Source organism: Rhagoletis pomonella, unplaced genomic scaffold (assembly GCF_013731165.1).
Source record: "Rhagoletis pomonella isolate Grant_MI unplaced genomic scaffold, Rhpom_1.0 Rhpom_scaffold_00012, whole genome shotgun sequence".
In the NCBI taxonomy this organism is placed as follows: Eukaryota; Metazoa; Arthropoda; class Insecta; order Diptera; family Tephritidae; genus Rhagoletis; species Rhagoletis pomonella.
Window position 1 is genome coordinate 8,804,280 of NW_023458566.1, and position 10,997 is coordinate 8,815,276.

Below are 10,997 nucleotides of genomic sequence, written 5' to 3' on the forward strand. Positions count from 1 at the left end.
TTTTTTTTTTGGTAGAAGCGTGAAAGCAAATCAGTTTGATTATAGAATTGGGTAAAAACCAACAAAGCATGCACCAGCCATGTAGTTTGGTAACCATTGAGTTTGCATTATTACTTTCATCTTGGCCTATAGAAGCATAGTAAACATGAATGCATATACAGCGGTGGGCATCTACATAAAACTGATTTGTTCAAACTCGTTCAGGAAATGAATTTTGCGCAAATTTGCTGTTCATCTCTCCATAAGCACCGCGACCTTTAAAGTGATCTATTGTGCGTAGCTCTCCACACTATATAGGAAGTCTTTTAACCCTGTAATACTGAACATGACTAAATTTTACTATTTTCTTTGTAAGCGTGGCACAGTGGTCTGTGAGTGTTAGAAAGTCCAAGTTTCCAAATGTCTCGAAATATTCAACTAAATGGTTCTGCGAAAGATGTACGCGATGGCGACGGCGAATACTGCAGACGATTTAACAATGAGCTGTATGAGCTTTACAACGATATAGACATAGTGCAGCGAATTCAAATTCATCGGCTCCAGCTCTGAAAGTACTCAACGAGGGTCGCGGTGCTGTTAACAGTGGAAGAGGAAGCCCTCCTCTGTGTGGGAAAGACCAGGTGGAGAAGGACTTACCTTCACTTGGAATTTCCAATTGTCGTCAGGTGGCACAGAAGAGATACGACTGGCGTGCTGTTTTGGACTGTTTGGCAAAATCGCTTAGTCGGTTACACCGCCAATAAAGAAGAAGAGAAGTATTGAAAGAACACTTGATTTCGGTATTGTATGAATCGTACTTTTTAAAGTTAAAACAGGCATTTCGCAAACTCAACACTGGTAATTGAATGATCGGGTGTTGATGGATTTGTTTTCATCTTTAATGACAAGCTTAATCAAATTCAAGAGTTGCTACCGAAAGGGGTTTCATAATTTTTTCTGCTGGTTTCAGAGTTGGGAAATGATGGTATATGATTTCAAGCAGTTTCAATGACTTTATAACTAAATACTTACTTTTTGTCAACGTTTACCAATTAGCTATTCGGATTACAACGTTCATTAGTAGTTTACTGAAACAAGTTCCAGCTGCTAGAACCCGCTGGCATTGTTTTTTTTTTGTTCTTTCATAGGCCTATCCCCATATCGATGCCTCCAAACCATACCATGCTAAGTCACCTTAGACTTAGTCAGACTTAGCATAGTATGGTTTGAAAGCGTCGATGAAGAAGTACAAAAAATATTGGTGAACTTCCGCGCCCTCTACATTAAGGAACAGGTATGGTAGACGTTATCTGAATTTAATGAAATTTGGTTTTTATAAATTTATTTTTTGACCATCCTATCAGATTTGAGTTTTTCCAGTTGACCAACCCAATTTCACTAAATATCGGATAATATTTACAGTTTCCATCCCCTAATGTTGTGCGCGTGGCAAGACAGTCACATTCCCAGAGAATGTGTCTTGGCATTTATTTGTCCACCTCGCAAAAGCGACAGACGTTTGTTTCTGAAAGATGAATTTTACTGAGTTCATCACGAAGGGAACAGTGTCCGATGTGGTACCCAGTGAGAGTTTTGAGGCCCTCTCTGCCTCGGTGCCAGGGCCAGTTTTACCATTACCAAGTTTATATCCATCTGTTTTGGTGTATGTGTTCGCTACAATACAGAGAGTTCGATCTCAAATTTCCTAGAGATTTCTAGTTCTGGAGTATTGCATCGCGCATTTGCGATATAGCCATTAGCGAATTTCATTAGAAGCTTCACGAGACCCTTAATGTTTCCGATTTTCATGTCGGAGGTTTTTAGGATTCTCAGAGCCGCTAGTAACAGTGCTGTTACCAAGATCAAAACGCTCACTTGAAATTGGAGGATAAGCCAGAACTATTTAATTTTGGGATGTTAGCACAAGCCTCTACGGATAAACTTCCCGAGTAACGCCTCAACTTTTCTAAAAGTGCCTTCCCTGCAAACCATATTCTGAATGGTAGAGAAAGAAATTCGAAGGAATTCGTAAAGATCTCATCCGATTTATTGCTGCATGTTCTAAAATGAAATAAACTGTGCACACTTCGGTTCTTTTACAAAACTTCGGAAGAAAATCGGTAAAGTAATGAAAATAATGCTGCTATGTGAAGAATTTCTTGCAGAATTTTCTTTATTTTTCGTAGAAAAATCGTTACAGAAATGAGATACATACTCCTAAAGATTTCGTTAAGATTTCGGGAACTTGCTGTTTTTTGGTTTTTTACTTTTCTAAATAATTATTTTCTTTCAGTTTGAGTTTGTGCATAATGTGTTTACTACTATTTGTTGTGTTCACATTTTTCGTAATGACCAGGTGGTTGTGAGTATTTATCGCTACTTTTGCGGGCTAAATTTTGCGAATGAAGCTGTGTAATGGGCACTTTCGTTTTATAGTATTTTACCAAATCTGCTAACCCTATACAACTGGTGCTCAATTAACGGTTATCAATATGGGGTAATCATTTTATCCACACTGATTGTTCTATCGAACTTAATTAAAAGTTCAATAGCTTGCAACAAACCGAAAGAGAGCTTTTCGCTTTACTTTACTGACTTGGCCCGTAAGACTTTTACGATGTATGGCTTTGGCTTGGCACTGATCGGAATCAATAATAATTTTCCTATGCCGCCTTGTCCGTTTATTGAAAATTTGATAATGATCTTGTCAGGACATATTTACGTGACTACTTTGATACATTTTTAAATTAAAAATGATTTGCTACCGAGGGAAGAACCAGTTGATTTCAAGTTGGGAAGCGCAGCACAAATGTGCTGGACGGTGAATACTCAATCGGCGATTATTGAGGATGTGTCCGTATGCAAAGCGCATTTTCGCGCCTTCTATGGAGAAACTTTCGGCAGGTATTGCATTGGTTTGAACGTTATTTTCTTAAGCAAAACAAGAATTTAGCACAATGCTCCTTTAAACTGCATATCTATTTGCAATTACAGGCACCTATTTGGATTGCCTTAACACTTCTACTTTCAGTTGTAGGCGAAGATCGTCCCTTTAATGGTTGGCACAAATACTTGTTGTGCTTGAATTTATTATTGCTGCCGACTCTGCTATTTGGATATGCTAAGCTCATTGCTCAAGCTTTGCTATTCTTTGTAATTGGACTTGTAGCTGCTACATCGCTTCTAATTAGCACAGAAACTACAGCGCCTCCCAGATATTATAAGGTAAGAAATTTTAGAAAATACCTCTTTCATGTTACATACTTACATACATATAGTGGCTCGAACAAGCGTTCACACGGTGATTTTTTTAATATTCACAATGTTTTTCAAACTGAAAGTTTTTAATTTTATACAAAACTAGATTGCCCTCGCCCGCTTCGCTGAGTGATATGAAATTTCTGCATGCTAATTTGGGTGTAATTTATTTCAATAAAACTCAACATACTATGAATTCATTCACCCTTATGGCTCGCAGCATTCTTGAATGGGCCTGAATACTGATAAATGCATAGTACTTATATGTAGAAGGTATGCTATACTTCTTCACCCCCTCTAAAATGGAGGGAAATGTTTTTTTATTGAAAACCCTACGGAATCGAGAATGCTCTATCTTTCGGAGGAATTATCGACTTCCGGTTTCAACCGGTTTCACCCGGAAGTTGTCTAAACTGACCAGAAGTACATTTTTTTTAAATCAGATATACATGTTTTTACTACAGATTCGGATTCTGAGGATAAAAATACGTAACTTTTGTTTGAAACTCGGAAGTGACTTCTTCAACCTCTAAATGACCTTCGAACTTCAACTAGTCCTGGACTTCTAAAATGGACGAAACGGTTTGTAATGCAAACCAAAAAAATATTAATCTCCAAATCGGGGATGCTCTATCGTCTGCTATCTCGACCGGAATAAGGTTAAACACACCGGAATTCCATTCTTTTAACTGGAAGTCTGTTCCAGAAAACGGTTGCCAAGTTATGAATCATGGTCCGCAGAATCCGAATCTATGATCTATGGTAAAAACATGTACATATGTATTTAAAAAGATAGAGTTCTGGCCAGTTTAACCCATTTACGATCGAAAACGGAAGTCGGTTATACGACCAAAATATAGAGTACCCTCGACTTGGTAAAACATATTTTTTGGGTTTCCAATTAAAAACATTTTCACTCATTTAAGAAGTCCAGAACGAGTTTTAGTTCAAAGGTAATTTAGAGGTTGAAAAAGGCACTTCCGAAAAAATGTTTAAAACAAATGACAAATGTTACGAATTTTAATCCTCAATATCCGAATCTTGAGTAAAAACATGCATATCTATTGAAAAAAGAAAATGGAGTTCCGGTCAGTTTAACCCACTTCCGATCGAAACCGCAAGTCGATAATACCACCGAAAAATAGAGCTTACCCGATATGGTAGGCCATATTTTTTCGTTTTCAATGAAAAACATAACCTAAAAGGAAAAACATTTTCCTCCATTTAAGGGACACCCTGTATATAGTAAAATTAAGTTAATATACGATTTTTTAAGTAAGACGAAATAGTAGTTGTTTCTCCAAAATCAGCTTTAGGAAGTTATATTTTCATTAAAAAATTCACAAAGGAGAATTAAATCGAAAAGGATTTTAGTTCCTATTTGTAACACGGTTCTCCACAATTTGGGCGAGCTTGATCTGGAAAACGGTATCCCCCCTTCTTAAAGACCGCATCTTAAAGACTTGTTGATGCTTCTTTTTTTAGATAAAAGAACTGTTGAATTTCGAAAAATAGCAAACATTTTCAATTTTAAAATTAAAAAAAAGAAATAATTTGGGCGTAGTTTCTCTAATCAAAATGCTGACAATGTGAAATTTCAATTAAACTTGCCTGCCTAGTATCAGAACGAATGGGAATGGAATGAAAAATCGAAGTAGGATATTTTTCACATCGGTAAAAAAAAACCTGCTATGAAGAATTGAATTTTGCGGGATTTTTTTCCCCAAATTTCTGCTGAACTCATCAACGTGATATAGATTGTATTAGACGAATTGCATTTCCATTAAAACGCAGTTTTCCGGAAAAACTAGGTCCAAGATAATTTTTTTTTTAATATTTGAAATTGGCAATATTTGGTATTTTTCGACACCTCAACAGTTATCTCTAAAAAAATAGCATAAAAAAATATAAGATGGTGTTGCTCCGGCTTTCGAGATCAAACTCGTCCAAATTTGATTGAACCGTGTCATCAGTAAAATAAAATAAATCAACAAGTAAAAGTTTTGAAAGCAACTTTATAATCCTATATAAAAGTACATATTTGTGATTATTTTTTTACTTTTTATTTATTTTTTTTTACTAAATTCGAATTTGATCAACATTTAACACTGTAACATATACAACTACGTATCTTAATTATTATTATTATTATTTTCGAATAATAATTCAATATCAACAATTTTGCAATTAGGAAATGTTTGGCAATTTATTAAATATAATATTATTGTGAATACACTTTTAGAGCTAAGCATATTTAATTTTAAAACAAAATAAATTGGCAGAGTATTACTAAGCCGTTTCGTCTTGCGCTTTAAAATAATTGAGAATAAATTCTTCCACATACATACGTCAGCCGTAGCTTAAATAATTTAAAAATGTTATAGATAAAATTAAAAACAACGCTAATTTATGCGCAAACTTAAAATTGGCACATTTTTTTAAGATTTTATTTTAAAACTACAGGAATATATACTTTGTATAGCGTAACGTAAATCTGATCCGTCAAAATATGTATACTAATGGAGTTTTGTGTTTTTTTTTTTTTAAATTGAATCCAAATCATTCTATACTTACGCTAGCAATGAATTTATAATTTGAGTTTAAAAGGAAAAAAGATTGTGAGCACCCATAAATTACCGATATCGGACAGCAGTGACTGAGGATCAGATACATGTATAGGACATTCGTTTCAGAAGCAGCGTCGACTACCAGCAATTCACACAGGAATTTTATAGAGCATTGTAGCATTTTTTCAAGCTAGAATCGATAGGAAGAAAAGATAGACTAATTTTTTTTAATCTACTCACAACCTAGAAGTCGATGAGGCTTCAAATACGATTTCTGCAAGAATCTCAGTTTCATATTCTAAGAAACTCTTCTCCCAAAAAATGCACGTTAAGCTAGATACCGTCCTATTACAAAAATACTAGGATAGTTGAAGTCCGTAAGTAGTACTTATACAAACAGAATTATGCCAGGCTGCTTTACCTAACCTAAATCAGCCTAACGATTTCTAGAACATAAAAATTATATCCCTTCAAATGCATACATACATACATAAAAATATAACTTGGAAAAATATATATTTTTCTCATAAGCGCCATGAGGAATTTTTAGAATGCTCATTAGTTAGTGATCATAAATGATCACATTGGGGAACTGAGCTTAGGCAATTTAGGAATTTTTTTTACCTTATTCGTGGTATACCTACATATATTACATTACACTGCATTTGTACAACATACTTATGCGAGTTTGCTGTACCTTTGCTGAAATAAAACTAACACGAACCTAAAGAATTTATTCTTAAAAAAATCTAAAGCATAAATCTGGAAAATATGGGAGTAATTTTACAACACTTCCCGTATAGCCTGCATTTTGAGGAGACTCACAAGGCGTCATAGCGATGCAGATTGCCTAATGTCAAAACTTTTGAAAAATAAATACTTATTTTTAGGTGCTAAAAATTATATACATTAGACTATTATGACTCTTTGTGAATCACCAAAATATATCCTTACTATGTATGTATAATACTTTATAAATAATACAATTTTTAACTGGCTACAAAAAAGGAGTTATCAATTCGTCGGAATAATTTTTTATGCCGGACTCCATGAACCGTTTTTAATAACTGTTTTTTTTTATTTAAACATTAGATCATGAAGAAAGTAATGGTAATCCAAAATTTTATACATATGAGCATTGAAATCGGTTGTTGTTTTTTTTTTTGTTTGCTTAAAAATTATTGGTTTTTTTAAATGGCCAAAAATCTGGATGGTCTTTTGTTTGAGTCACTCACTATCTTTCAGTTCATTGAAAATTCGCATATACGAGTAAATACACATAGAATATATTACGTATCTATGGACACTTGGAAGAACAACTCAAGTCAAGTTATGCCACTTCCCGCTTAAACCATTAAATCGGTGCTTCCTACTATAGAAAGGCCGAACAGCTATTGTTGAGATCGAACCCAACCTTAGGGCAGTTTTTTTTTTTACACAATACACTCCGTCAAACGGAAATTAACGCATTCCGCTCTATAGAGTCTTATTAGTAGATAAGATCGAAAAAGTCCTCGATTTCAAGGAGGTTGCTCTATGTCCCTTCGTAGACATCGAGGATACTTTTGATAATATATACTGGCTACGGATTTATCTCAGGGCTTTGGTCCAAAGAGGTATAGATCTCTATTGTCGGGTGGATCGACGCCATGCTTCGTGAGCGTAATATAACGTCGTGCTTGAGCAATAGTTCCACACGCATTGGAGATACGTATATGTGTAAAGATGACTTCAGACTACATGCTAAAAGAAATGTGCTTTAGAATGCCATTTCAGACCGTGAGGCCTGGTCAATTGGATCACCTCAAATCGATCTCAGAAATGCAGGCTAGTATACAGACAAATCGAAAATGGAGGGCAGAATAGGTGCGGCTGTCTATGGTACTGGCACCAAACTCTCCGCTGTAATGAGCATTTGGCCCACAATCTTTCTGATCGAGGTCTTAGCACTCTCAACCTCTACTAGAGTCGACCTGATGGCTTTATCAAAAAAGATAATCATCTCCGGGATCGTCAAGGGGCGCTTTGACACTCTTCCTTTGCCTTTGTCTTGAAGAAGAGGAAACGTCAGAGCATATTATGTCTGGTTGTCCGGTATTGGCCGGACCAACATTGTAATACTTTAGTTTTTCCGCAGTCGAATCCCTTAGTATCAGGAGTTCGTCTACCAATTTATTGCAAGCATTTATTAGGGAGGCTGATAGTATCTTGGGCCGCCAGTGTTAGGAACTTATCGAAGCTCTACAAAGATCTCCTAGGCCACAGTTTCAATTATTTCTCTTGTACCCAATAAATTACATAAGGTGCAATTCCCGTATTCCTCGGCCTAAAACTAGTAAAATTGTCAAAAAATAAAAATTCGCTCAGAGCGAGAGAGTAACATTGGAAAGTACGGGATCACTTTCTAGTAAAAAATTTTAACTTCTGTCAACTTCAACATAACGTCCAAATTTTGGTTGTAAATTTTTGCTTATTTTATACGTAAACACACTCAGCTCACACATATAAATAACCAAAAATACTTTGAAATTGATTAGAATCCACTTAAACAAGTAATTAAATACTTTTCAACATGAATTACCAGAGTGCACTTTTCTTTTGTTTACAATAGGTTTGTTCGTCGAGCAAAAAATTTGTACGAATTTGTACGAATTATCACGATTTTTGCCCAAATCGCGTTCGTGCAGACCAAAAAATTATCCAACACTCAAAAATTGTGAGAGCAAAGTGACAGTTCTCTTGGAGAGAAGTTGCAAATTCTTGCTGGAAAAAATTTTTCCAGCAAGAATTTGCAAACACGAAAAACATGTGGTTGTGGCGCATGGTTGCATTTTTATCTACAATAATTTGAATAAATTAGTTCGTTAAATTTAAAAATTTTAAAACACGAGCGATTTTTTTATGAAAAAAGGAAGTAAATAATTGTTGATATAATTAATTTAGTTAATTCCAATGATTTGAACTTAATTCGGCTGAAAAAAATGGTATTCGCAATCGGAATGCAATTGCAACCAGAGTCGATTTAAGAAACCCGACAGCTAGTACGATGAAGAAATTGAAATGTATGTCAAAAAAGTCAGAACAACAAGAAATATACATGTATATCCTGTTTTTGGCCATCCGAAAGAATTTTAAAAATTCGATTAAAATTTTTTATGTTTGAAATGCAACCGTGGACGCCAGCTGGCAGCGAAACTTGCAAATTCCTGCAAATTTGCGTTCGTGCAGAAATTTGCAAGTTTCTCAACATGAGAGAGAATTTGAGAGAATTTTTCTTACTCTCTGATATTTTGAGTGTTGGATAATTCTTGCTGGATTTTCGACGAACAAACCTAATTTAGTTGCCAAACACACTACAGCTGATCGTTTGATACATTTACCAGAATTTACCAGCGAAAAATTCTCGGACTAAAACTGGTAATTTCTGACAGAGAGAGAACCGTATTTACTCTCTTTTTTGTCCTCTCAATAGTCAGAGAACCGAGTACGGGATCGATTTCCAGTAAAATCTGACTGATTCTGACTATTTCTGACTAGTCCGGACTCGTACGGGATCGCAACTATAACTAACAAGCTACATAACTATTTCTCACTACAGAATCAATACAGCTAAAATCACGCGAGTTGTGTTTTCAAATGCCCACAGATATACATATGTATGTGCCTGTATACATATTCGCTTGTATACAACGCATTCGGATCTTCGCAATAAAGCCAAACAAAACAATTATCGCCGGCAGCAATATCAATTTAAGCTACAAAACTATTGGCTTACATAGCTAAATCTTTTGGACTCTTCAACTTAATTTCTATTGTAATTTGCAATTATTGATGTAATGCTACTAAGTAAATGTGTATCTGTAGTTAATAAATGTAAATGGACAATTTACTTTGGATGGCGTGCGCGAGTTCTTTTATGTCTGTTGACGCAACTGGTTGACAACTTGATTAACCGTGTTTTAGTTAAACATTCATGGACACTAATTACGATATACTAAATTAATTGACTCCCATCTCTGCCACTGCTGCATTGGCATTCACATCCGCCGCCTCACCACTGCTGTTGTCAGTTGCTAATAGCTGAACACTATTACTATTCACTTCCGTTCGATCAACAATTATATTAGTCCAGTTAGCATTCGCTTTGACTATCTCAATGTCGCAGCGTAACTTTTGCAAATCCCCATAGTTAAGCGTAGTTTCCTCGCATGCCTGTAGCACGGATAATACATTCTCCAATTGGTTGGCGTACACACGCAAACGCTCATTGTTGCTGTTGTCCTCCTGCCTTTGCTCCGTCGTCATGCACTGTGTGTGTGTGTGTATGTAAGTGAACGGCATTTGTGTAACATATAAATTTGCATATTTCAAATTTCAATTTCTTACCTCGGCATTTTTAATAACTGCACTTAGAAAATTTCGTATTTTGAGTTGCTTGAATTGTCCTTCAGTTTGCCACATTTTTAGCAAACTCAAAATGTCATCCGCATCGTTTTCGGCTACATTTCCTTCTTCAGCTGTGGTGCCGTTATTCATTGGTGTTGGGCTTGGTGCGTTGGTGGGGCAGAGTAGTTGCTGTTGCAAAGGTGAAAACTCAACTGTCGGTGAGAGTTTCTTATAATTGCTGCATAGTGTACTCAAATTACAAATGTCCTGCGTTAGACGCTGTCGGGTGGCCATCATTAAATGTTTTGAGGGAATTCAATTCGAATTTGCAATTAGCCAATTCAAGAGTGCGATTGGTTTTCAAATATTTATGAATGTATTTATGAATGTATGTATGTATGTATGTTATGTAATATGTTGGCAAGTATGTGTGATATTAAAAAAATTTCGACATTTTTCGCTTTTAGCATTTATAAGATAAATTCGAAAACCGTTATTTAGGTGGGAAACGTAAAATATGTATTCACGTTGGCGTTTGTTGATGGGGTGTGAGATGTGACATCATGTCATGGAATAATTGAAAAAAATAAAATCACATTAAAGATCTTTATGAAATGATTTGCGAATCTAATAGTATGTGGCAAAATATGAGGTGTGTGATTTGAAGCTTATCTTATTTAAATAAAGGGAAATCAAGCTCTACGTAGTGGAACAAATTATATAACTCCTAATTAAAATAAAATATGTATACTGTCTAAAAATGAGGAAAACCCGAATGTGTTTTAGAAAATATTAAAATTTATATTT

General features: G+C 35.3%; 1 protein-coding gene across 1 annotated transcript in view; it reads right to left on the reverse strand.

Moving 5' to 3' along the window:
• Positions 1 to 9,358: 9,358 nt before the first annotated feature.
• The window catches only part of LOC118747789, a 15,336-nt gene continuing 13,697 nt past the window's right edge, over positions 9,359 to 10,997 (reverse strand). The window contains exons 5-6 of the mRNA XM_036481921.1: positions 10,191 to 10,469; positions 9,359 to 10,112 (exon numbers count right to left, since the gene is read on the reverse strand). Of these exons, the coding sequence (XP_036337814.1) occupies positions 9,804 to 10,112; positions 10,191 to 10,469 (588 nt within the window). The 3' untranslated portion in view covers positions 9,359 to 9,803. The remainder of the gene's footprint in view (positions 10,113 to 10,190; positions 10,470 to 10,997) is intronic.